Raw genomic sequence first — 27,821 nt, 5'->3', positions numbered from 1 at the left:
AAAAGACTCTTATGTTATGTACATTGCTATGTACATTGTACAGTATATACAGAAATTATTAAAAATTATGTACAGGTATATGAGAGAAGCAAGCTTATTCCAAACCTAGAAGCTCTACTGCTGGGTTGGTTGTTCTGTTAGGTCTCCCCTAGAGATTTGACACACGCATCAAGTTCAGTACAGTCAATCTTTATTCCTGAATTCACATTTTAAGTACTTTGCACATCTTTGTGTAGACACACATACAGAAATGAGGCAACGCCTTTCTTTAATGAAAATAAATACATCTTTATTTGTTTCATTTCTACAGTGATTCTTCCCTTGCATTGTGCTGACAAGACAATAAAAAACAGTAAAATTATTAAACATCAATAGAAATTAAGACACCAACAGTGAAGTGTAATTAAGTGTGTGATTTCCCATATCAGTTAAAAAAACATGAGAATCCTTGGAACTCTTTGCGAGCATCGGTCCAGCAGAGCAGTGATTCAGAACATGGAAACAAACAACAAAAACAATCGAAATACATGAATTCATTTATTCAGTGAATTTTCTGAGCATTCATGCGACTAAATTTGGGTGACGTAAACATTTGCCAGTTTCAACAGCTGAATTAAGACGGGCCAAGAGCTGATAATCACTCAGCAAACCACTGTGATTCACATCTCAACAAACTGTTTCTCCTACAGCTCGAGCACAACACACACGTTCCAAAATATTGAGCTTTATGATTAATTTCGATACGAGGGCTTGGAAATGTTCTGCATTGCTGTTCCATAAACAATAACCTGGTGTATGAATGGACCTGAAGTTCTTACACCCACAAACCCATCCATGATTCTATAATTAACAATCGCTGGTTGGTAAATTACTCCCATGGTTTACATTGTGTGAAGGAAAAAACAAAAAAAAACATTTGTCAGCAGCTGATATAGAAATCAGATGTGCGTGGCCATTAATCGCTGATCTGAAATGTTAGCAGTGGTTGCTGGATTCATAAAATATAGTCTCAATAGATTTTTATTTTTTTTACAATATTCGTTCAGTGAATTGCACACAGATTTGTCCTCAGACAGCTAACATGCTAACACAGCTAACATGTAAACCTAAAAGGTTCAGACTTCACCGTCCACTCATCACGACCAACCCCACCACCGCTCTGAACATCACAACTTATTAAAACCACAGTTCCCACTGAACACCAGTCACCCACTTAATAACAGCATCATGAAAAGACTCTCAGACGTCTCCTAACAGGCACTGAGCTCATGTGAGCAAAAAGACTAGAAGGGGGAACACAGGACTTCCTGTGACCACTGTGGGGTAAGGTGGTAAAACATTGATTTCAACTGAAACTTGAATGAGGAGGTGTAAAAATGAACGGAAAACAAGGATCAAGCTCGCGTTCAAGCCAGCAAACTGAGCCCAAATGCATCTGGACGGGATGGATCAGCTCACGACGCATCACAGAAATTCACATCAACCTTAACAGAAATTAGACAATTAGGAAGAACGATGAAGCCAATGATTTCGACGATGAAGCAGTAAAAAATATGAGCCATCGAAGCCTTTGCTCCATCTTGGGAGACCAGAATGAAATGTGCACATGATGAGTTGGAAGTGTGAGAGTTTGGTCTGATCCCAGGTAGACGCTCTTGGGATCCAACGCCCAACATTCAAACGGGAGAGCGGGGATTAAACCCGGGTTGTCGCATCAGCAGGATCGCTGGACGACAGCAAAAAGGCTCATTCAGCAAATTTACATTCTATTTTAGTGACTTTTTAGTAGCACAGGCAGTGTCTGATTTTCTGCTTCCATCCAAAACAGTGGATTAACATTTAAACAGCAAATGCCTGAAACAAACCTTGTATGAATCAAACGTTGTTAGTACATGTTATGCACCAGCAGTTAGGCGTAGTTATATTCTGTTACAACCTTCTGTCCGATCCAAAGGCATCATTTTCAGCTAACTCAGCCTGTGATGGAAACGGGACTCGGGTTTCAGGCTAAAGTTCGCCACCGTAGCCTCAGAACATTCAGCACTGAAACCGAATAAATTTATTGCTGCTTGTGGGTGAAAGCACGAACGATTTGAAACCGTTGAAATAAAAACAAGAAAAACAGCCCCAAATCAGTGGTTCTGTAGAGCTTTTACTGAAATATTTGTTTCAGGTTTTTCTCAACAGGGCTCGACACACCAGCTGTTGCCAATCAAAAGCCCGGATCTGTTCTATATTCCCATCTTCTGATACATTTCCACTGGAGTACCTAAGCAGTGGAACGGTCCTGTGTGGTTTGGCCACAATCTGATGCCTGATGGAGACTCATAACCGGTGTTTCCCTCTCCAGAAACTGGAATCAGCACTATATCTGCCCCTTTCTGCTCAGTGAAGATCACATCTCAGCACCACATTCTTCAAGGGACACCACAGCACCACGTGTCACCCTCCCTCTAGCAAGGAAAGGAGAGCCAGGCCCAGGGGTACCCTTCCACGTCCTACTGAATCTGAGGGTGGCTTCTGGTCTGATTGGAACCATCAGGGCCACTGTTGCTCTGAGCTTCAGTTGAGCTCTCGTGTTCCTACAACGTTGGGTTTATGGAGAAAGTGATGAGGAAACCTGATGAAGCTCACCACCCCAGCAGACGTCACACTAGCACGTTAGACCTACTGTCCTTTCCAGGACGTGTCCGTGGCTCCCCTCCCCCCCGGTTAATCAGGTGTGTTGAACAGCAGCGTGGTCCACAGGCGTGTTGGGAGAGGGTTATCACTTGTAGGTGGTCAGTGTACAGACATACAGTGATGCTCAGGTAAACAGTGGTGCGCACAGACGCCGGTGCAGGTCAAAGGTCGCAGTGCTCTGTGGTGCTCATATCTACTGGAGGCGTTGCCTTGACGTTAATGGCTGCTGTGCTGTCACATTAGCTAGGAGCTCTCTGTAGATCTCCTGCCGGATTTCCTGTGCCATGCTCTCTTTAATCTATAAGACAACAGGAAGAAATCTTGGGTCCGAAAATAATAAATAATAAATACAATTTTAAGAATGAGGGCTCATGGGTTTGAGCCCCCTCAAAGCGATTATTTCGAACAAACAAATGGCTGATTTCTTCACTTTCTATAAGATAATAAGAACAATTGATTTGATCTTAAACACTGCTTAAACATCATCAGCTTAAACACTTAAACATCACTCTGAACGAACATATCTCATCAGAAATAGATTTTGACCTGCTTGATGAGCTGCTGCAGATTCTCTTGCTCTCCTGCCCCCGCTGAACCCCCAACCGCTGGTGTGTTTACTCCGCCTCCGTCCCTCTCTGGCTGCTTCTCCTCAGGGTTGGGTCGTGGCGGAGCGGCAGGCGTGATGCTGACTGACGCCCGGTACGTGCCGAGTCTCTCCTCCCTGTCTTGACCCTCTCCTGGGACGGGGCTGGGAGACCGGGAGGTGTGCCTAGTGGAGGAGGCGCGGCTGCCATAGCTGATTTCTGACTGGAGATAAAACTGCTCTCTCAGGAGATCCGAAACCTGGACAGATGTGGTACTATTAGACAAAGCTGCAAAATGATGGGCTCTGTGATCTAATAAGTACGAATCCCCAGCTGAGATGAAGTTTAAGGTCAGGGTTAGTGTTTGGACTGTACCGGCTCCATAGCTCTCAACGCAGAGGCAGTGGTGAGACTGTCCATGCTGCTTTCTCGATGAAGACCCTGAGAAAGGCGACAAAAAGAATTAACCAAATTACTGAACCAAACAACAATAAACATTTTCCATATGTGTGTCTGTGTACCCCATATTTTGTTTGCTGTGTTAGATCCAGTAGTTTATCTTCCAACTGTTGTTCCAGCTCCTGCAGCTCCTCCCTGACTGCTGATCTTAAAGCCTGAAGCTGCTCCACCTCCAACCTGCAACAGCACAACTAGTTCACGTCCGAGTCCAGACGGCAGAGGAACGTGTGCATCGTCTTCCCGCTGTTACGTCACCTCTCGGCAGGGCTCAGATGCTTGTAGACGAGAGACTGCTGTTGGATGATGGTCATCTCCAGGTCCATCATCTGCCTGCGAAACATGTTCAGACTTCGCCTCTTCTGCTGAAACTCAGCCAAGGTCTGAACATGGAGACAGAACAGCAGAAGTGTTTCATCGCTGTCCAAAATTACTAATTATCAAGTTATGTAGAGTTATAAAAGAGTAAACAAAGCAGCAGATAAGCACAGTGACACAGAAAGAAATGAAGGATACGTGCACGGCAGAAATGATTCATATTTCTTTGCAGAAACACTTTACAAAGCCTTATCGGCCGGGAGTCAGCAACTAAAAATACCGTAATCAATTTAGAGGGCCATGACCACAAGCATGTTTTTCCTAAATAGCCTGGAGAAGGATTCCAGCAGGAATATCGCCTCCTGGTGCTAAACACCAAAGATGCCCAACAGATGGGGTGGTGGTACCTGGTGGCTGGGCAGCGCTGCTCCGTGGTCACAAGAAGGCGTCTGAATCTCAGTTCGATTCTAATTAAACAGGAAAATGAGGTCAGCGACATGAACGCCATAAACTGCCAAAGTCATTAATTAAAGCTAAGCCAGTTAAAAGATGTCCGTTCAACTACAGCATCACGGCATTAAGGGGATAAACAGCTACCGTAATACTAATAAACCTGGAGAGCAGAAGAAGCCCAACTCACTCAGGCAGCTCAGACATTCAGCCTCAATGCTGGTCGCTGTTGGATCATAACAAGTGAACAAGTAGTAAAATAAATGGCATAAAGGGAAAGACTTAAGCTACAAGTGAAGTAGTAGGAGATGGAACTGCACAAATAATAAATAAAGGCTAATTAGAGAATTGTGCATGTGTAGCTCTGAAAGATTCATTTCCAAAGTTTATGTGATGGAAAAGGAAGTCAAACAACTACTGTTGTAAGATGATAAGTATAAAAAACCATCATATTTCAACATATCCTCCTTCTTTCTTTGTCCAAAAAAGAACAGGATGTCCCAGGCAGTAGACTCTGACAGTATATTGCGGCACGCAGTGATCAGCAGGGTGTGTGTGCTACACACACCACAGCTGACTCACCTACCAAAGGACATGACGGCGTAGCTTGCCTATAAATTTAATGATCCAATAAATTCAAGACAACCTTTGTCAGGGGAGCGAGGATGTGTGCAGTCTGTCTCACTCCAAGGACCCCTTTCAGGACTCCCCCCACTGGCTTTTTGTTTCTTATGGGATTCATTTGAAATTGGCAAATTAATATATTTCAGATCTGATAAATATTTCTACCCCCTCAAGGACTTTAGGGTCTACAAAGAAGTTAAAATTGGTTATTCCAAGAGAGTAGGGCCGACCATGCTAGTGGACTAGTGGCCCCCAAACTATAGAATGACCCTTCTAATGTTAAAATGGCCCCCGCCCAACCAAAATTCACCCTAAATCTTATTTTGGCTCTCCTTTTGTGGTCTTGTTCTTTTACTTTATCGTGCTTGAGTTTTATGTCTTTTTCATGTACTTTTATTTATTTTAGTCTGTGCTACATGTTTACAGTCAGCCTCTTATGAGCTGATCCAGTTTTATTTTAGGAAACAATAGGAGGGTACCACACCAGGTGTTTTAGTACCCTAAAGTAAGGGTACCGAAAAGTGACATCAGATATTTTTGACCTTTTTTCAGAACCATAATGAAGTTACCGGTAATGCTGCAGAAATGAAGGAAGTAGTTAAGCTTTAGGCAAAAATGGAAAGAACTAACCTGCCCGAGACTCTGGACAGCTCCCTTGATATCATGGAGGACTTTCCTCAGTTGCATCTCAGTGCTGGACATGGCTGGAGGAGTGTGGGTTGAGTGGAAACTGGAAAAGGAGCTGAAGGATGAGGCCGGAGCTGTGAGGAACCCTGGAGGATGAGGTGTGAGTCCCTGGTAGAGGCTGTGCTCCGGAGCCTGTGGTGCACACTGGGGGAAGGACTGAGGAAAGGCGTTATATCCATGATAACCAAGGTAGGGTGATGCACACTGTGAACCATGAGGTGTTGAATGGTGATACGGCTGATTGTTGTGTAGATGGTTGTAGCCCTGGTGGTGCAGTGCAGCTCCAAAATGGAGGTTTCCAAGACTGCTGTGGTGGGGTGTGGAGAAAGATGTGGGCTGGTGCAAATTCAAAAGACTTCTGCTGTGCTGGTCGACAGTGGGAGTTACAGGCTGGTGTAAAGCGGACAGACTGGAACTGCTACCAACGGCGGGACTGTTGTATTGACAGAGATTAGGGAGACTGGCATAGGGCTGAAGAGGGGAGGGGTACTGTAGAGGAGGGTTGAGCATCATGGGGGCTGGGGAGGGACTCGGACTTGGGTTAAGATACTGAACAGGTGTATGAAGATTAAAGTTAGAATAAGGGAATGCAGGGCTCCAACCTGGGTGGTTTTGGTTTGTCGCTGTGTTCTCTTCGAACCGCCTGTGCTGTTGTTGAGCAGCAGGGAGATCGGGAACGCTCCGGGTCCCCCAGGAGGAAGAATGGCCTCCTTGTGACAAATCAGGTGGAGGGCTGGAGCTCTGCAGGGAATAGGACGACCTCGTCAAGTGTCGGGGGAAAGGTTTAGGGGGGATGGGAGCCTCTGAAGGAGGGTTTGGTTTGTTGATTGAACCAGATGAGGAAGCCGGGTTTAATGCCGACATAGACGACTTGGTCTGTCCTTCCTTCTTCTCTTGCTCACTTTCTTTCTCTACTCCAGATTCCTGAGCAAATCTAAAAGAGTACCTTGGTGGGGTGCAGGAGGTCTGGCCTTTTCCAAACTGAATACTGATAGAGGACACCACCTTAGAGGGCCAGAGGACTGTTGAAGGCAGGGATGAGGATCTCTGCAGGGGCACACCCCTTCCCCTTCCCCGACCTCCAGATGGGACTAGATTTGGACTGTTGGCCTTCGGCTCAACCCACTGCCCTCCCCGAACCTGCTGTGCTCTTTTAAGAGCACTGAGAACCGGAGAGGAAGAAACTCGATTGTCAATGGAATGAGGCTGGTTTAAGAGCACGCACTCTTCTCTCTCCTGACGTTCAACTTCCGCTTTCTTGGTGTGTGATTCAGCGTCTGCGGTAAATTCACTCTGGTTCTGTGGGAGTTCTGGTTCCTCTTTTACATCAGGGATATTGGAGATGTGTCCTACATCACAGCGTGGCTCTTGTTCTGCAGCCGATACATTCTGGATGAAGGATTCAGCCTTAGTCCTGTCTTCGCTGGGAGCCGTGCCCTCATCCTGCGAGTCCTCCTGGCGCAGTACCGTTCCTCTGTTCAACGGTAGGTGATGGGCGATGTACTGTGGGACCTCCTCAGAGTTGTGATCATGTTGCTGTTCCTCGGATAAACTTTGCCTGTCATCAGCCTCAACAGGACCTGCAGGCAGCAATTCCTCTTTCTCCGCAGCATCTGGAGGCTCAAATGCTGGGTGGTCCAGAGCAATGGGCGTGGCCACATCTTGAGAAGGATGTGATGTAACAGTGGTCTCACTATCACAGCTATCGCTACTTTCTTGCACCTGAATAAAATCAGCAATGAATTAAAATCTGTTTATCTCTTACAGAATTGCCTATTATAACATTAGCCATATTATAATTCTATGTGAAATGAGAGAATTACAGATGAAAGTCTCAGACATGATGTCTGCTAATTGTACTCAAAGAACAAAATAAATGTATTTGCCTTCTTTAAAAATATAACACACACAGATAAAAATAGAAATTTTTACTCCAAGGTGATAGTGAAACAGCGAAAAAAATTAACAGAATCTGAAACAGAAACAGAAAAAAACCCCCAGAATAAACAGAATCTGATAATAGAACATAACAAGTGCCCAAAGGACATTAAAAAGAGACAATAAACAGAACACACGAGCACACCTTGAGGGAGCTGTTGGAGTCAACAGAGGGTTCCTCAGCAAAACCACTGCTGTCTGACTGTTGACTGACTGTCCTCGACAGGTCTGAGACACAAAGGAGACAGTGTTACTGCAGTAACTCACCTGTCCACATGGTTGCAGAGCGGAATGATACATACTGAGAAGTGAAAGGCAGGTTTTTTTTTACTTTGCAGCGTATAATTTAGCAATTTGAAGATAAATGCAATTATCATTGAACTGTTTGAAATGTAAAATTTTTAAATATAAAATTATTTAGCCAAATAAAGGAAATCTGAATGTGGATTTACATGCGTTAATTTAAGTCCCAAATAAATTGCAAATCATATTTTGTAATTTTAGCAGCACAAACATCGGTGTAACCACTTGTGGTTCAGAAAACTTACCCGTGGTTCTGGAATTTCTGTGTGGCTGAACCTCGTCTTCGTTACTCTGAATCTAAGATGCAAACAAACCAGGTGAAAACCTGCTCTGTGACTTGTGAAAGTGTCCTGTCTTTTCAGTGACAACCTTGTTTGTTGTCAAGAAACAGTTTGGAATTCATTGTGTGCATCAATAGAGATTTCTTCCTTTTAGGCAGAACTCCAATTATCCATAGAATATTAAGATATCATGTACCTCCTCTATATCGAATGAGTCTGTGGTCTTAGTGCGAAGCTGGGACAGCTGGAGTGGGACCAGGGTAGAAGGAGCTTTGTCTGGGGTTGAAGTCAGATTTTTCTCCTCCTCTTCCTCTCCTTTAAACACTTGGTTTGCTTCATCTCTCCCCTGCCCAGTTGGGGGGACGTCCTCTGACTGCGGCTGATGATCTCTGTTGTTTGTGGAGCCATCAGTGGTCTGATCAGAACTGTCAGAAGAGGAATTAAATTCAGATATATTCACTATTACGTCATTACAGTCAACTACAAATATGATGAAACAGTTAATATTTCGATCCATACGGAAGCACTATAATTTATAGTTACATCTCTGTAGTTGACATAAAAAGAGACCACAAATGTTCAAAATGAGCATAAATCTTAATCATGTCGCTAGAAGTTGGAGTGTCCAACAGTACCTGTCCTCTGTCTCTCCACTTATGCCGATCTCCTCAGTAACCGTTGCCAGGGAACAGCTATCTTTCTTACGGAAATGCTTCTGGTTAACTGGGTCTGCCGGAGGCTCAGGGTGAGCGTCGCTACATGTGTCTTTTTCTGTGCTTGTGTGTGTGTGACCATTGGTGTTGGTAGAAGGGGCATGTCCGTTGAGCTGTTTATGTTCTTTAGAGCCATGTGCCTCAGCCTGTTCTGGTGAAGCTGCAAACAAGTTGTGTTTGCTGATGGTTTTCTTAAGGAGTTTGGCAACATTCAGCGCAGAGTTGTTCCTCTTCAGTGCAACAGTTTGCTCATCTCCCACTTCTTCTTCTGAAAAAAACACAAAGGTTCAAAATAAAACCACATATACACAACTCTTCTGTGCTGTACTGTAGTTACAGTGTCACTATAATACAGAATATAATGTAGCCGATTACACCAATTCCAGTTTAATATTTCATTATTATTTCTAACTCATCTTTTCCATTTGATTAAGAAAGACGTCTGTGTTTACCTTGGTCCTTGCTGATGCGCTGCACTGGCTGACCAGACACCTGACTGTAGAGTTGGAAGAACTCATTTGCGACTGAAGTCAACACCTCAATCTGACGGAAACGACCTGAAGGGCATAAACAGAGTAAAACGTGCTGCACAATTCAAACGCCAAAGTAAAAAAAAAAATAAAAACAACAGAAAAGACAAGGTGTAAATCTTTGCAATTACTAATTAGTTATAGAAGAGGAACTGACATGCAGCAACCCTCCAAAAACAATTCTTAAATGTGATTGACAGATATGCTGAGCATGCAAAACCACCCTTTCTTCTCTTCTCAGGTTGTGTAAGTTGAGCTGTCGCTCTCACTGAAGACTTGCACACATCCCTTCCTTCTGTATTTGTTGGTTCAGCCCTTCTCACCTCACCTTCCCATCCCTCACTGACTAAATACTTGTCAATCAGTTGTGAAATGCATACTTCTCTCTTTTGCTCTACAAATACCGAAGAACGCATAAATCTTGCATCTTTACCCGAACCACAAGGGCTCTCACTTATTTAATGACCTCTGTTCTGTTTCAGTTGGTGTTTAGCTGCAGTCTTCCAGATCTTCATGTAAATTCTTTTAACTGTACAACAAATAATGCAATTATTGCAACGGGCTAAATGAAGAAGTACATTAGATGATTGCTGTCGTCCCAACACCTACTAACAGCTATTGTCTCAAAAATGCACAATACAGGTCATAAGTTCAAAGCAGACATTAGAAGTGGATGACACAAATTTAAACTGCAAGTTTAATGCGAGTTAGCATTAACTGAAGATGTATCCCAAGGCCTGCAGGAATTCCAATAGTAGTAGTGGTCGTTTATTTAGTTTATAAACCCATCATTGCAGCTTTGTTTTGAAATTAGAACTGGATTTGAATTTGCTACTGCAGAATTTGGGCAGATCAAACCTTTTTCATATGCTACATGAATGAAAATCCAGCTGTTAAAAAGATAATATGATACAGAACATATTTAAATTGTAAACAACTTAGCATGTAACTGTGTATGTAGTCATTTTTAACCACTCAAAGTTCAGTACAAGCCTGTTTTCACTCATTCACACTTATCAGGAGAACTTAATACATTCACCCAACAAAGATGCAGCGATGGTAGGCGAATTGGGGGTTATTACTGCATTTATGGCCGTAACCACTGGCTCATTAAAAGATATTTACATTATATTAGATTTATAACAAGTCATTTAAAGTCATGGTCACTTTTAGATGCTCTATGCAGGGATAGAAATTAGTTCAGGGAGTCACGTTTGCAACAATGTAAACACATAATATGTATTTACTGTGATAATAACTAACTATCATTTTGATATATCATTATAGAAATGCTGTAAACATTTAACACTCTGCATTATAGAGCTTCTGAGCTTGTTTTATCCTCATAGTATTGTGTTGATTTAGGGTTATAAAAGTTATAAAAGTTTCCTCATTTTGAATAGTAAATGACCATGAGCACTTCAAGCTCTTTACCTTACAAGCCTGTATTCACTCATTCATACACAACAGACACACCTTCAATCAATTTGAGCATTTTGCTCCGAGCCAGTTCCACATGCAGACCACCACTGGAGCGCCCTCCCTATCACCCAACAGCTCAAGTTCCTGAGTAACAGCTGCAACAGTTTTAGCAGCAGACAGCTCTGGTAAAGCTACTGTCACTATTCAATGCCAAACATTCAGAAACAGTACAGTCAATTGTATACAGTCTAGAAAAGCATATACAGTCCTGTATAGAATGAACAGCACCAGATATTTCAGCTCAGCAGGAGAGCAGATAAATACTGGCCATAATGAAAACATCAATGCCATAAATACACCTCTCCATGGCTGCATGATGTGGAAATTGGCAGCAATTTCTACCTTAGCACTTATGGTATTATGTTGTGGAACCAGTAGAATATTCAGAATAAAAATCCAATGTATAACACATGAAATATAAAACAAAAGGTTCTGCAGTCAAAACAGCCACATTAGATACATTAGAGATTTTTTACATTATATTTCAGCAGTCTAGTGTTGACGCTTTAGTCAGTTCATACCATATTTTTCTGAAACAATGTGGCAAAAAAGCCTTTTTAAATTGAATGGCATAATTAGAGGGAGCTACAAATAACCTAATAAGACGTGCTCTATATCAGTCATCAGACAGGTCAGTTCTCAGTCTTAATTTGGAAAATGAGTCTACCATTTCAGCAGCTGCATTTGATGATAGCAATATTATTGTTTGTCTTTTTCCTAGTGACTACACATTAATAATAGGTCTGAGTACTGTAAAACAGGAAGTGAGGAATAAAAGCAAACAAATACAGTACTCCCTCCTCCTTCTCTATTCATCCCAGGAGATTCTTTCTCATAGTGAGAACAGAGCTTATATAACAAACAACTACGTGCACATGTGTCTGGGATCCAGGGAACCAAAGGAATAGTATGAGAAGGTTTTGGAAAAGAAAGAAGATTCCAGGAACCACAGACAGACTGTTAAAGGAGCACTGAAGTGAAAAAAGGTCCATCAGTTCACCCCAAATTAACTCCAATGGGTCCATGAGTCGAGCTAGATCACTGCCGACAGCTAAAATGTCCTCTTTAAGGCAGAGATGAGGATCAAGGAATAAATATCAGTCCAAGCTACAGAACCTTGTGGAACTTCATGACTAGTCTAGAATTCATGTCTATTTACACTGGCCATTATTATACTCCAAGAATCCTCATCCATGCATCTCCCGTGGGACTAAATCTTCTTTCTAGACAAAGAAGAATTTTGGTTTAGCCTTTTTTCTGGCATCAGCCTGGTTAAACTGTCAAAGGTTTCAGCTCTGCCTGCATAGGTGTGCTAAAATACAGAACTAGAAACTCCATCCAAACGCAATTCTATAAACAAAAAAGGACAGGATGCTAGAGGGGCAGCTTTGCATTTCTGTCCATGTTTGTGTGTGTATGTGTGTGTAATGGGGAGGAACAGTTGGGACAAACAGTGCTTTGTACTTGGTGGCTAAATTGTCCAGGCACTTGGCAGAACAACTCAAAGGGCTGTAAGACCCAACAAATCACTCTGATACAAATTAGTGGGAATGGAACACACACAGTGAGAGTCCTGGCTTTCAGTTCCTCCATCTACATTTTCAGGGCATTAACTTCTAGCTAGAAAAGTAAAACTGCTCCTGCTTGTCCCTTTTAAACTGAAAATGGAAAAATACTCCCAACTAAGGGAGGTGTGTTGAATTGTATGTAGGCACATACTAGTTAAGGCATAGCTGGGGTTCTCTATTTCCATCCGCTGCAGCTGAGCTCCCAGGTACAGCTATAAGGAAAAAAAGAGAGGCCATTAAAAAGCACAGTCAGGTAAGAGATGGGTGATTAAATGTTTTAGGTGACATTGCAGAGGGCTTTGCAATTCAATAGATAAAAAGATAAATATTGACTGATTTGAATTTTTGGTATATTGAATTTTAAATTGTATTTTAATTAGACTTTAAGCAGTTATGCATTGGGTTAGGAAAATTTAAAAAAAAACAAAAAAAAAACAGAATTCTACAGTTTGTAATTTCAGCATTTTACAAGTCATTTTTTGCAAAAGTTTTTTTTAAAGTTACATATCTACGTAAATAAAAAAAACAACATGTTATCAAATGTACAATACATCAAAAGTTGATTTTTTGTGGGGGATGTGGAGTCACTACGATCAGTTTCCCCCCCAACATTTTTGGCATTTTTCACCACTTTGACCCTTCTTAGAATGCTGGTTTTTTCCCACCCTCTTCTGACCAGACCGGATGTTTTGAGGGGAATTTAGCACTTTTGCATAACAACATACAGGCAAAAAACAGAATGTATTGATAAGTGTTGTCCACCAATAAATAGACACAGCACGACACATGTTGATTAGTTTGATTAGTTGTGCCATCAGGACCTTCATGTCGATGCCTCGGGCTGAAGATGCACTGTGGATGAACCTGGAGGGAACCCTTGAGGCTGGATCAGGTTCTTCACGGCCAAAACCAAGATTTAAAAGAATTTCTTCAGGGTCCTCTTCATACATGTCCAGTAGTTCGGACACACTGTGGATACACAAGAAACCTGTCAGCATCCCAAGCAGTGTGTCATTCAGCCGCTCAGTCAGTTAGCTGATGAGGTAGTCTGCTGGTTAGTATCGTCAGCCTAACCGCAGTGTAAGGAGGATTGCCTCAGGGTTCTCTTCGGACTGCTCCAACACGTTTGAAACACTACGAAAACACAGACAACTGGTTAGTTATTCTCACTCATGCCTTGCTATTAGAGGGTTAGCATAGAATTCCGTTTCCAACCCCTCCACAGTTTCTCGGAAGCCCATCTAGAGGAGCAAGATACCAGTGGCCAGCAGCAAAAGTACAGCCATTTACAGGTCTCCCAAAGTTGTTTGCTGATGCTTGTATTTAGCAGCAGCAGCAGCAGCAGCAGCAGCAGCAGCAGCAGCAGCGTTGCACTCAACAGTATATTTTTTGGAAATATCTTAAGCAAACGAAACAACGGAATCTTACAGCACAGGTAGAGCTACAAAATCTAGGAATCTGTGATTGGTCCAGAAAGAATCGTCACCTGAAAGCCTAAAGGGAGAGGATCCAGTGCTGTTAGTGTACCCATCTTAACAGTTCTATCATGCATTAGATCATTATCATTGAAGTAACTGATGCGCTCCACTGCTACACTGTAATGTTACATTAATGCCATTCATCCTGCACAGCTGCGCAATGGAAAGACCAGCAATCATGGTAGCAGCACAAATGCTTGTTAACAGTATTAAATATAGCAGTGAAAGGAGATGAATTGCATCTTTTTAACCCAACACTTGTTGGGTTCCACTGAGGTTGTTACATGTGTGTTGGGCTTCAAGTGGAATGTCAAGTCACCACAGAGGCAATTTTACAACAAGTGTTAAAATGGCACAAAACTGATGCTTTCAGTGCAAAGTCGATTTAAAGAATCCTACACTTTATGGGGCACAAAGAAGCTTTCACATTCACACAGAAATTATGCAATTACAGTCATAGAAATTAAATATTGGCAAACATTAGTGACTGTGAAGCGTTCCTTTAAAGAAGCTAAAATGGTTGCTAATGATGACTGCTCAATTTAATACTGGACACAGAAAAATGTCCACTTCTTCTTCTGCTGCAAAACATTGTCTTGTTGAACGCAACAAAGCCCTTTCTCACCCTTTAAGTTGGATTGCCTCAATCAACCTGTTGTGTTCCAGGACCTATTTAACACAAAACACCCTTCACTGTTCGCACCCTTGTGCCACTGGCTCCGCCCTTTTGGCCAAATTAACCTGCACCAACTCACCCAACACCAATCGCATCCACTCAAATCAGCCGACCAATAAACGTACACCACCGACCCGCATCTCCTTTAAGATTTCCGGCACAGCAGAGACACCGTGAGCTGTTATCAAACCCAAATATCACTGGGAGGAGGCCAAGCAATACTGGTCGAATGGTTACAGTGAGCAAAGGAAAACCACTGGTTAACATCTGCAGAACAAAAAATCTTTATCACTGTTTTGTTCAATAGTGTACGATACTTTATCGGATGAGGTCGTCGGTATTTGAGTCATTCGCATCGTTATTTCTTGTTTCCCTCTGTTCTCATCTGATGTTCTCTTGTTTGGCACAGGATGTCTGTGCTCGTGGCCCTAGTGTCCATCCCCACCATAATACTCTTCACTTAAAGTTTCTTATCTTATGTGTTTGAATCCCATATTCGTTATCTCTTGCACTAATTTGCCCTCTCACTGTACAAGTGCGTAAGAGCTTTTCTGATTTTATTTACGGCTGATAACGGAACTTATTTTTTGCCTTGGCCTAGTTCTCAGATCATTTATATTTGGTTGCTCTTCCTTCTTAGAACAAATTTAAAAATGCTGACTTCATCCTTTTTTAAATAACTCACGATAAAAATTATGACGTTGAAATTTTGTGCGATTTTTATTCATTTGTTTCCCTTGATCCAACGCTTATTTCTTATTCTAAGGTTGCAGTGGTGCTGGATCCTCCCCAGTTGTAACTGCCATTAATACACTCTCAACAGGCAACAGTCAATTGTCCATATTGACACACACCTCGCTACAATTTAGAGTCTCCAGTCAGCCTGAATGAAAGAACAAATTGTGCTCAAGCCAACTTTCTTTTGTGTAACAGCTCTCTGTGTCTCAGCCCAACCTAATCTAAGATGTATCATAGATACAGAGTGTGCCACCGACGTTATAAACTGACCTGGACACCGTGCTGCTCTTCCCTGACCCCGTGGAGGTCATACTTTTGGCTCCCTCTTTAAACTGACTCCTCTTCCGTTCTGCTGCCAGACCAAAGCTGCACAGACATCAAACACAGCAGACATATTTGCATTCACTGCTTGGGCATTTCCACTTTATTTCATTTATAAATGAAATTATCGTCACTTTCAATTATTTTTACTGAAAAGCTAAAAAGGAAATTTAGCAAAATTTGGTCACAAACCAAAACATAGTTTTAAACGGTCGGTGTGAGAAGTCTCACGCTCAGTGAAATGTAGTTCACCTGACAGCAAAGGAAGCATCTCAGACACCGAACAATCAGAATTCCTGCTATAAATACACCCTGATGAAAGAACACCCAACGCAACTAAATAAAAGGTTGTTGACAAGCAAGCACAGGTCAGGGTTCAATGGAAGAACACTTCAAATCACTGTGCACTGCTCCAAATCTTCTGGAGTTCAGTCAAATCATACTGAGAGGAGGTTTGCTGGCAACAATCTGGAAAGCTTAGAGGAGGAAAGTAAATCAAATTCAAGGAACTATGGAAAACTCGTTATAGAAACTCTAATGAGGTGATAAGAGAGCTACGACCTGAAGAAGTGCAAATCCTGAACATCATGCCAAATGCCTTTTTTTTTTTTTTAAAGATTCAGTCAGACTTAAATTAAGCCTAAAAAGATGAAAACCATGGGGTGAATAATTTTTCCAGTGTGAAAGTCACAGAAGGTTTTATGGGAACTCACCGAGATTCTGTTTTTGCTTTACTGGACTGCAGGTGGTTGGCTGCAGGAGGAGAAAAGGAAAAAAAAAGATCTCAATACAAAGTAAAAACTGTGATTAGTGTAAATGATAACATCCAGTACATAATAATCAGCCCAATGGCAATTCAAGAACATGCAGGCTGCAACATTTTAAAGGTTGCACATCCCAGCTCTGCATGTTACTTCGTAAATACTTTGGATTTTTCCATATCACTGTGGAGAGAGGGTGCATGCTTTGTGGCTGGGTCAGTTGGGACCGTGATACCCTGCATAGAAATCCCTCTGGAGTCAGTTTTATCAGACATCTGAGCTCACTGTGGAAACTTTTAAATATAAAAGGCAGCCTTATCAAACTTTATTCTGAAAACACACCATTGATATAAACTATGCAGTCAATTGATAATCTCATATTCTTGGTACATTTATGTACTATACATATAAGGGTATGTTAATTATAGTAGCATACAGCAGATTTTAAGACAAAATCAAATTAATGTTTAATTCGCCTGAGACAGTGTTTTTAAACATTTACCCCGGTAAATGAAATCACCTCCGCTATTTCTAGCTAAAATAACTGCTCTATCTGACCTTTGCATGTAAGGTCCAGCTGTTTAGGCAGATGTTGTTAAATCTGCTTCATTCTGCCTTAGTAAATGAGACACAGGCCCTGTCAGACAAACCAAAACCATCTGACACAGGAGGTCGATTGTCCAGTTCCAGCTACTATTGTCTGAAAACCTTTAAATCCAGTGTTCTCCTTCCACTGCAAAATAGCATTACATCCATTCAGCTACATTACTGGTTGACTTCCATCAGTTAGTCAACCAATTCGCTTGAATCCATGTCCTAATTCTTTAAGACTATCGGGATCTGTTGAGACATGACACAGAGGTACTGTATCTTCTGCCCTGAGTCAATTATTAGAAGCGCGATTCTCACGATGACTCAGGGTAAAAAAAAAACAGAAAACTATGTCAGTAAATAAACTATCAACTATACTTCCATTAGAGCACTAGTAACTACAAGCTCCAAAATCTTTCTATTCAGCTATTGCAATTTTTGTATGTTTGACATGACTTTTTTATTCTAATCTGCCAGTTGACTAAAGCTAATGACAGCTTAAAAAACCTAAATAAAGATACGGTGGAAGCTGCAACAATGCAACTAACTGTAGGTTGACATGCTTAAAAAGTAACTTGTAGTCAGCAGTTGTTTCCGTGCTCTGTGCTTCTTTTCTGTTCTATTATAAGCAAATATGCCAGATAGAATGACATTAGTATTCTGTTTTATTTTTATTTTTGCTTACAACTAAATTATTAATACTGGAATTATCAAAAAAATCAGTTTAGACTTGAGTTGAGTTCAGTAATTCTAGAAAGTCACATTAGTAGATTTAAGCTAATGTGACTTTCTAGAATTACCCAGTTAAAATCTATTCACTTTCTGATTCCAGCAGCTGAATCAAGAACCAGAATGAGTGAATGTGTGAGTGAGAGAGAGAAAGAGTGAGCAAGGGAGTGAGACATTCCCATGTCAGTATACAGTCAGTGCTTCAAAATGAAGCCATTAGTGTCCATTGTTCCACCCCAAACCACCAGAATCTGCCAGTTTTTTCTGAAACATGGGAAACGAATGACTGACTGACTTAGAAGACAGTCAGTCGTTTCCACACCTTTTTCACTACTAAAGGTCACTCAAACAAACATGGCTGAAAGAATGTGAAGTGATAAAAAGGACTTAGCTCAAAAACTCGCAACCTTTTAGGGAGTGTGTACATGCATAGGTGCCCAAACTACTACTGCATGGTGATTATCTTTAATGGAGCACATTTAATGGATACATCAGAAAGCTTCTGTAGTGTGTGAATAAGCAGAAAATGCAGATACGCTCACAAAGCAACCTCAAGCAAAGCACCATCCAACTGTTGCAACCAAGGTTTTGTACTCCACACACTGTTCTCCCCTCATACGTGTACACAGAACTTAAACAACCCAGTGCAAGAGATGAATGTAACAGAATCCATCCTATCACTGTTATAACCTCAGGGTGTTACGCTGGGATTTGACTACTACAACCTACAGAAATGACTATATGTCATCTGACAGAAATTCCACAGTAATTTAAGAATTCTGCTGTGGAAACACAAAGGACTTCTGGCCAATAACACATCAATATCATCCATAGCAATTTGTAAGTGAAGCCACAGGGATTGTTTGAGTGCTTCAACGTCATTGCCATGACACAAACGTCTCAAAAATATCGTGAACTATTCTGCATATTAAAATACACTATACATTATTCTCATGTATGTGGAACCATATGTGTTAATTTGTGCATTTACATTAGCTTTAGACTGCTTGACGTTTGCTTTTTGTTCTATTCAAGAGTGTTGTATTTGTACCATGCAGCATTTCTGAGCAGCCATTATACTCTATTTACGTACTGCACCTGTGAAAAATTTGTAAAAACATAATAAAAAAGTCAGCCTTTCACTATGCAGGAGTTTTAAACAATGAGTAGAAACCTGAGAAAGTGTTTATGATGTGATATTTCTCTTTACTGACCTTCTGCTCCAAGTGAAAGGTCATCTTCAAAGCTGCATCCGTTTTTAAGGGCCCCTGTTCTCACGAACAATAGTAAAAAATAACAGAGGCAAAATTCATTAAATCACACAGCCATCGTCACGCAAAGAACTTTTGCTGTAATTGTAATAAAAGTCATTAGAAACCAAGAAAGAACACAGCTATAGAAATCAGTCACCTTCCCCTGTGGCCTGTTTTTCTGGTTACATGTCAGGGCCTGTGAGGTGGCAATATATTTTTCCTTTGAATTCCTTCTTTGTGTATTTAAACTGTAAGCTTTTGGAGTCTTTAAACCCAGACCTGGATAAAGAGCTTTATTACTACCCAAATATGCTTTTTGGGAAATTAAAGCCATCACATGATCCTGCAGTTTAAACATACCTGCGGAGGGGTTCTCTTGGTAAACATTCCTGTACTAGTATAGTCTGGAGGTTTTTGCAGGGAACAATACATGTACCATAAAGTACTGAGCAAATTCTTATTAAAAATACATTTCAGTGACCGTTTTGTCAAAACCTAGAGGACGGAGGAGGTCTCGGGGTCTTAGGATGACGATATGTGGAGCATACTGATCACAACGGAGCCTAATGTGGGTCTAGGGATAAAATACATTGGGTCTTTGCTAAACTAAATGACACATGTTGCGGTCTTGCATAGAAAAATCTGATTACCTCTATTGGGAAAAGCACTCTGATCATCTAGAGAGGCTCCCAATGGGGTCCTGGAAAAGATTCATGAAGACAGAAAGAGTTAGAGATCACTCACAATTAAAGTTTCAGGCAGGGAAAAGTGTGCAGTACAAAAAAAAAGGTTGTCATATCGGGTACACGCGTAACAAGCACCACAGGTGAAAATGCAGATTATAGAGGCACAATCTTGATATTACAAGAACTTACTCTATTATTTAATGATCAATAGATACTTTTAAGGCCAGAGCCAAGATATAATGTCACTCATGCAATTCTATCTGTTCCAGACTGACTTAGAACTGAAGGTATGCACACTTTAATCACACTGTCAAACTGATGAAAAACATTGAAAGATGCAAAATCCTGATTTCACAGGCATGTTAACTAATAATTGTCACTCTGCCCCAACTTGTCAGGATCAGGCCACCTACATAACGCATTGCTTAAAACATCTCCAGTGAACCTTTCTGTGAGATTAAGGCCAATGAAATCATATTAGCTAGCGTTAGCTAGGGTTCAGGTGAATGATAATGGTGTTGATTACAGCATTAGAAGAGTCCACCTCTCAGATGAGTTCCAGGAACTTCAGCAATAACTGTGTCAGTGAATGTAGAATTACCTCTGCAAACTGTCTGCCAGAGTAAGCTTAACTAGGGTAAATAAGGCAGTGGGAGTGAAGGCCGACTCTCCTCCCGTCTCTGCTCTCAGTCAGTCCAGCCTACTGGTATAATCCCAGTTGTTCTCCTGACTCGCCTAGTTGTCCCAAGCTAACGGCCGACTGGAAATGACCACTTGACATGGCCAGCAAGCCAAAGAGACCAAACTGTTACATAACCTGCAGCTCTTATCAATGGGACAAACTTCACACTGCCATTCAACACACACACACATACACAAACACAGTGAAGGTTGTGCAACAGTGCACACTATTCTCACTTTTTCCCCTAAACTGTTATTACACTGATTCCAGATCCTAATCCTCCGCCAGGCTTTTAAATCAATGATGTATGTTAGAGGGCCGAGTAGTCAGTGTGTTTAGAGTCAACTACAAGTGTTTGTGTGTCTGTTTGTGTGTCATAAGAGTGTTGACTAAGCAGGAGGAACCCCTCTTCTATTTATCCTACTTTATTTTTTTTTGCCCTTCTTTCCTTCTGGCAGCTTCTTCCTGCATATTTCTTTTTGCTCTCTTTCTTGACTCTTGGCCTCAGCAGTCACATGTACCCTATCTCTGGGCGTTGGTCTCCTCCCTTTGTATGTGTGCGTGTGTGTGTGTGTGTTATGTATGTTTTAGGTCTTTGCGTCAGTACCGTATTGCCTCTGTGTCCGCAGCTGATAAACCATGTTTGAATACACACATACACCTTCAGTAACTAGGAAAACATTATAAAAGCAATAGGGAAAAAAGGTCAGTCAGATATTCAGGTCACTAAACCAGTCAGTCAGGATTTAAAGGTCAGCAGATCTGTTTATGGTGCTTTTACTGCTGATTTGGAAATCCAAAGTTAAATAATTTTTGGATTATTATAGAAATATCTAAGTAGCCTCTGCTGTAAAATAATGATTTACAATTGATATACTTTCAACATGTGAATCATGAAATAGAATATTGGTTTGAAAACTATGGTACCAAAGGGTCTAACAATTATGGACAATGCACACTGTACCTGCAGTCAATCAGCCAGTTGGTTATATTATTAGGATCTTGTCCTGTCAAACAGATAAACAATATCAATTAAGAATCCGGAAGAAGTCATTCACTTTAACCAGTTAGTGTCTGTCTATCTGTCCGTCCATCCACCCATCGTCAGCACAAGGGTCTCTCTCTCTCTCTCTCTCTTTTCATAAACTATTTCTAGCGTAGAGAAAAAAAAAATCAGTAGATGCCTGCATAAATGTTGACCACTCATACATATTCCTTTGGCAGTTATCAAACAAATATCAGGTAGAGTGATTTGGATATTAAACGAATCAAACTCTCTGATTTTCAGTCATTCAAGAACTTCCACATCACTGCAGCATGTTTGACACTAGACCAGACAGCTGCTAGTTGCTAATGTAGTAAAGCAGATCACAGAGGTGCATGGTCTGAAGCGGATATCTTATCTGATCTCTAATGTGGTTTTGTGAGAGCTGCTCAGTGTTACCTGGTTCATCGGAGCTTGTCTGTGGTTTCCCATTCTTGTGGTTCCCTTGGGGCCCGTTCAGTCCACAGTGCTCCGCTTCTGGTTCTTGCAAGATTGAGTCTTTGCTCTGGGCCCAGGCCCGACGCCGCAGAGAGGCTATGTTACACTCGGAGGGGGCTCGTTCCTCTAAGAATCAATCAAATATGCAGTCAGGCTGAGAGCCAAGCAGGTGCCAGCCAGGTTTGTCAGGTATTCAACCTGACAAACAGAAACTAACAGTCTGTCAATACAATTACACAAACCTGGTTGGCTAACCTGAATTATTTGTATTGGTTATTGCTCTATTTGTCTCAACAAATGTAATAATTTTTGTTTTGTTCTTTTCAAAACAACCATTGCAGTATTCACTACTAAGATAATTAACAATGTAACGAGTGCAGTGCATTATTTGAAATAGCAATGTTAAGCTGAGGGGCTGGGACCTAAGGGACCAGCTCATTACGGGGCCAACTGGATTCAATCAATGTTGAAGTATTTGTCTTTATTTAAACTGGTATTCCTTTACTTTCTCTATTTCACTTCACATTTCACCTTCATTCACAGCATTGACCTGAAGTGATTATATTTTTTTTTCAGTAACGTGAACAACTAATTCAAACATTTGTATCTTGAAAACACCAATATATTTTTCTCATACTGTGTCTGTGCCACTTTATAATCTGTAGTTATTCTCAATTTTAGATATTCCAACTATCTAATCAACATGGCACATTAATTTGTCTTATCTGTAACATTAATTTAATTCTCTTAAATGTTCCCATTAGTCAAACCCACCGGCAACAGCACTAGTGTCCATTCCTGGAGCCCCACTCTCCATACCGGTGTGCCTCAGAGGGTCAATCACTGTGACTAAACGGCAGCAATCTGAGGCAACATGCCTAGAAGGAATGAGAAAACAACACTACTTTAATTGCTGCTGTGTTTAAACCAAAAGGGTGCATGATACATGATGCTAAGAATTAAGACCCATGCAGCCACTACAGAGGAAATCCAGCTGCATGCATGATTTCATTCTTCAGCCCTCTACCCACAGCCTGTGAGCGTGAGTGGCGGTGGGACTATAGACAGAGTTTAGGCTTCTGGATTGCCTCTCTTTTAACCACAACAGAACATTACATCATTCACATCAATGAAGATTATGCAGCAATACATTTGTCACTCTTCATTTCCCCACTGCAACAAAGAAACACCTACCCTCCACTTTTCCTCCACTTTGGAAAGCTGAACCGTATTTTAGAGAGAATGGGCAATCAACCTTGCTTAGAAACATGACAATGTTCATTCTGTCACACAGCCAGAAAACCACTGTGGATCAACATTGGGAAGCAGAAAAAGTGCTGAGGGAGCAGCGAGTCACCACCACCACCTCAGCAGATCCTGCCCCACTTGACATTTGCGGCCTCTCCCAGATTAGCCTCTGCAGCAGAAGAAGGAGCTGCGTTGGGCCGATGGCCTGACGGCACCAAGATGCCAGAGAGAGCATCGTTCTAATTAAACCCAAAAACAACCCTACGGCATCTGCTCGTATTAGTCAATCCAGCCTGTCCTGGGTCTTCCCCAGGGTCTCCTCCTGGAGGGTCATGCCTGGAACGCCTCCAGGAGCCATCCATGGTGCATCCATTACAGAAGCCCAAGTCACCTCAGCTGTTCCTCTCGAGGTGGCTCTACCCTGATAGGGTAACAGAGCTCCTTACCCTATCTCTAAGGGAGTGCCCTGCCTACCCTGTGGAGGAAACTCAGTTCACCAGCAGATCCAACTTAGCGTCATCTCAGCCCGTCTTTTTCCAAGACATATGGCTGAACGACATATGGCATGACCACAACGTGACTTCTAGCCCAGAGGTCCAGCAGCAAAATGCTGCTCAGGATCAGATCAGAGAGGCTGTTCCTCCCAATCACACCCCTCCAGGTATCACTGTTGCTGCCCAAATGAGCCCAAAGTCATTCAGTAGAATGATGGAGGCCCTGACTTCCAGCACCCTCCCATTGCCTCCGAATAGGCCGGGAACTCTGCGTTACTGGTCGGCCCGTTAGCCGCGAGAGACCTAGCCCCAACCTGAAGGCGCAGGGCACAACCCTGTCATTCACTGGACAACTGCAGAGGAGAAGAGAGTGCAGCTTTCTCAAGAAGTTGGGTTCCAGAGCCCAGAATGTGCATGGAGGGGGCCCAACTATCTCTGGCCAGTATCGCTCAACCTCCCACACAAGCTCAATACTCTTTGCAAAATATTTTTCTAAGGGATGCAGAACATTATACTCAATTAAGTCATTCCACGGTAGGTACAGTAAATACAATATAACATGACTCTTTTCAGTCTGCAGAGGCCTGTATTTGTGACACAAAAACTCTAAAATACTGTGTTTCACCTGCACATTATTGAGTGTAATCTGTGGGGAGAATATTTTTTTGTTCTTCCCTTTTATATAGCGATTTGAAAGGGTCTAAAAAGAGGATAAAGCTGTCAAATGAGAATGTGTGAAACAGGAAAGAAGTGTTTAGAATGAATAACAGAACAACTTCCTGGTCAAGAATGAAAGAGGGAGATGGGGGCAGATATCCATTTATTTTTAGATGTCTCATGTAAATGTAAAAACAAACGGGAACACTAGAAAACAACAGAGGCCCGCACTGTTCTGAGCACGTCCCTATTAGAATTTAGGAGAATTTTAGAATTAGAAGTCCTGTTTAACATTGAAGTCCACAAAGTTTCTCTTTTTCTTCAGCAACAGACAGCTGTGAGTGACTAAAACCCTCATTAAAACAGTTTAAATTCCTCTTTCTCAGGCTGAGAGTGAAACACTGAACGTTTGGGGTCAATTTGGGTTTCTGGTTCCTGTGAGTAGACTGAACACCCCCCTTCCCCAAAAGAAAAAGCAGATCTTTGGGTTACAGATACTGTTGCACAAGGATATACAAAAGTAATAATATGAAAAATTGGGAATTAATAGTGGACAGATTTTCACCAGAATCAAGTAGAATTAAATTCTGGTAGTGTTTTAAACGATATCACAGAGAAATATTGACATTTCTGAAGGGTTCAAGACCTGTGAGTACAAGTCTAGATTACGTAACTTTGCAATAAAGTTGAAAAATATGAGGTCAAGTATATTCTCCTTCTTTCTGTTTCATTTCATTAATGTCTCTGGCCAAGCCCATGAATATACAATCTGTTTCCCCAGAAATTCTGAGAGAAACCAGACTTTGAGATCACAACTGCATGAATGAACGCTGCACTTGAGCCAAGACATTAACCTTCATTTAACCACCACGGTCCGTGCAAACAAAGTTAAACGCTGCGGTGGAACGTGTTAACGTCATTCTGACTGCAAACTGCACATGATGCCATCAGCAAATACTAAACAACAGCCAGAGAATTCTGGAAGCGACTCCAGCTAATGATGCTAATACACTCAGTTTCATCAATTTTTTTTAGCTATTTTCAGTGGGAATTTCATATTATGAGATTTTCTGGTTAGTGAACAATCAGAGTGCATTTAGCTCTCTTAACAGCCTAAACTTAAAATGATAAATCCCTCAGCCTGATGAATACCACCTGTTGGTGAGCCTCTGAGCTGCCATATAAGGCTGCCGGTCCTGGTATGAAGTGGAGTTAAATTTTACAATATACTGTAGTATTTTCAAAGAGTAAAAAGAATAAATGTGAGGTGTCCCTTTTATCTGGAGAAAAAGACAAGTCAGAAGTGAGACTACAAAGATTATAATCATTCAAATAACAATGACTCAGCTGACTTGTGTAAATGTATGTGAAAAGGAAATTTGCATTGTAACAATCGCTTTCTTAAAAAAAGGCTAACAAATGAAAACAAAGCTCTCTTCAAAGCTGGTATTCATCCTAACTTGTGTTTTGTTACATGTCTAACATGGTTTATTAAATACTTTTCATTTCAGAGGTTATGTAACATCCATCTAGTGCTGAGGGAACTGATTAAATGTGCTCAACCCCTTCAGTATGAGAACCTACAGTCTGTATATAGTATATCTACACATGTCCTGAGTCCAGAACATAATCATTAATGATATATTTACAATTTAGCAATAGAGTGTGAAATGTTGTTTTTATTCCGTGAGACTGATAGATTATAGTTTACAATAGATTATTGAATATGATAATATTAACATCTACTAAAGTTCATCTTCATGTCTGTTCATTCCAGGCTACTGTAACTACGCGCCACAGCAACATTTTACCACTCAAGATGAGCATCAATGTAATCTTAAACCTTAATAATTGAATAAAAACACAGTGTGCACATTGTTAATCACTTAATTCAAGAAATTAGAAGAGAGGATTTAGTGGGAAACCTGTCATCAAAATAACCCATTTCAACATGACACACCTCTTTAAACCCTTAAATCATTAATTAAGGTAAGTCTGAAAGGTAAATAGGGCCCGTCCTGGCTTTTAAAAGGTGGCCCATGAGTGTTAAGGAATTCAAGAAGGAGTGACATGAACGTGCGAGCTGCAGAGGACAGAACCTGTTCTGTGCAGTCAAGAAAGAACCCTGCACTTCAGGGAGAAGACTCACAATCACAATATTATTTTAGCGTAATTATTACAGCGCATTCACATGAAACCACTACTTAATACGACTAAATACGCGTGCAAATGGGACACATATCCATAATCGGGTCTTACGTGCAGTCAGAAAGGAGCTTTAGGCATGAAAAAAGAGCTGAGTCAACAGAATCTACGACAGTCCATATGCAGTATTACACGCGTAATACTGCATATGCACGCGCAAGACATAATTGCGCACGCGCGCAAGACATAATTTATGGATAAGCCCTGTCACTTTAAACATCTGTCCAGTGGACACTTTTGCGTTTGTCAGTCGGAGGCCTTTGTAAGGCAAAGAAGCTGTATTCCTTTAATCGCCGTGAATCAATAAAAGTCGTATTGTTTTCTAGGTGAACGTGTTGTTGCTGGATTCCTGCTCTGACAGACAGACGGAGGTCAGGAATGACAGCAGTCGCAGCGTCTAAAAAACTCTGGACACTTCGACCATCAGTTCTACTAATTCCTTTAACGGTAGCAAAAGAAGTACGTGTATACTTTCGGTAACTTACCATCGCCTGTTTCGGGTCTTTGTACCTCTGGTTCCAAAATGTCAAACTTGTCCAAACTTTTCTAAAAACACACCAATATTCCCGCTTCCGCTTCCTGAAAGCAGCAGCATGGAGGAGGCATGATGGAGGGAGAAGAGGAGGTGGAGGGGGCGTGTCCTCAGCGGGCAAGAGCAGGGAAACAGCGCCGTCTGCTGGACCCTAGTGGCATGTGCAACACTTAGTAGCGATAACAAATATTAAATCAAATAAAAAGATTTTAGCTGTTAATTTAAAAGTTCCACCTGTTCAAGCCACCTGAATGCTTTTTTGTTGTTGTTGTTGATTAATTGTGAATTAGCTTTTGGACAAAGAGCTTCAGATGTGCTGATGATGGTCTTAAACTTGCCATTTTAGTGCTGTCATTGTGTTTTGTGTATTATAATCATGGAAAAACAGGACCCCTATCCGTATATCATTTGATTGTCTTGGTGTCATCACAGAGTATCAAAAATGGTCATCCACAGGAGCTTCTCACTTACTCTGGAAAATATATAAAAAACTCTGAGTTAAACAGGATAGGGCATAACACATGCACCATAGAGATTTTAGACAGAGTTCCAGCCTTCCTGTGCTGCTCTTCCTCTTGGAACTGATAGGGTTTGAGGCTGTCATCTTTTAGTGTTCATCAGTCCTGTCCACACTATATATAGTCAGACAAAGAGAGAATAAGAGAGAGAAT

At 41.4% G+C, this 27,821-nt stretch overlaps 1 protein-coding gene across 3 annotated transcripts; it reads right to left on the bottom strand.

The window, feature by feature from the left end:
• Positions 1-173: 173 nt before the first annotated feature.
• Positions 174-27,247, bottom strand: itprid2 (ITPR interacting domain containing 2). Of its 3 annotated transcripts, XM_057025139.1 has the most exons (23): positions 27,104-27,247; positions 22,789-22,892; positions 21,976-22,140; positions 21,496-21,538; positions 19,814-19,863; positions 19,125-19,178; positions 16,543-16,582; positions 15,779-15,874; positions 13,691-13,750; positions 13,438-13,585; positions 12,768-12,828; positions 9,489-9,593; positions 8,959-9,304; positions 8,520-8,748; positions 8,288-8,339; positions 7,885-7,967; positions 5,745-7,523; positions 4,448-4,507; positions 3,981-4,105; positions 3,788-3,902; positions 3,642-3,707; positions 3,229-3,525; positions 174-2,980 (listed from the first exon to the last, which is right to left on the bottom strand). In XM_057025139.1, exons 2-23 carry the CDS (start codon positions 22,829-22,831, stop codon positions 2,876-2,878), a joined length of 4,122 nt encoding a protein of 1,373 aa, XP_056881119.1. In that variant the 5' UTR covers positions 22,832-22,892; positions 27,104-27,247; the 3' UTR covers positions 174-2,875. The 3 variants fall into 3 exon arrangements, with proteins under 3 accessions (XP_056881119.1, XP_056881127.1, XP_056881137.1); XM_057025147.1 differs by lacking the exon at positions 13,691-13,750; XM_057025157.1 differs by lacking the exons at positions 21,496-21,538; positions 21,976-22,140; positions 22,789-22,892; positions 27,104-27,247 and adding an exon at positions 20,451-20,597.
• Between the last annotated feature and the right edge of the window lie 574 nt (positions 27,248-27,821).

The sequence above is a fragment of the Takifugu flavidus genome, chromosome 1 (genome assembly GCF_003711565.1).
Source record: "Takifugu flavidus isolate HTHZ2018 chromosome 1, ASM371156v2, whole genome shotgun sequence".
NCBI lineage: Eukaryota > Metazoa > Chordata > Actinopteri > Tetraodontiformes > Tetraodontidae > Takifugu > Takifugu flavidus.
Note: the sequence above shows the minus strand (reverse complement) of the source record. Positions and strands in the feature narration are given on the sequence as shown.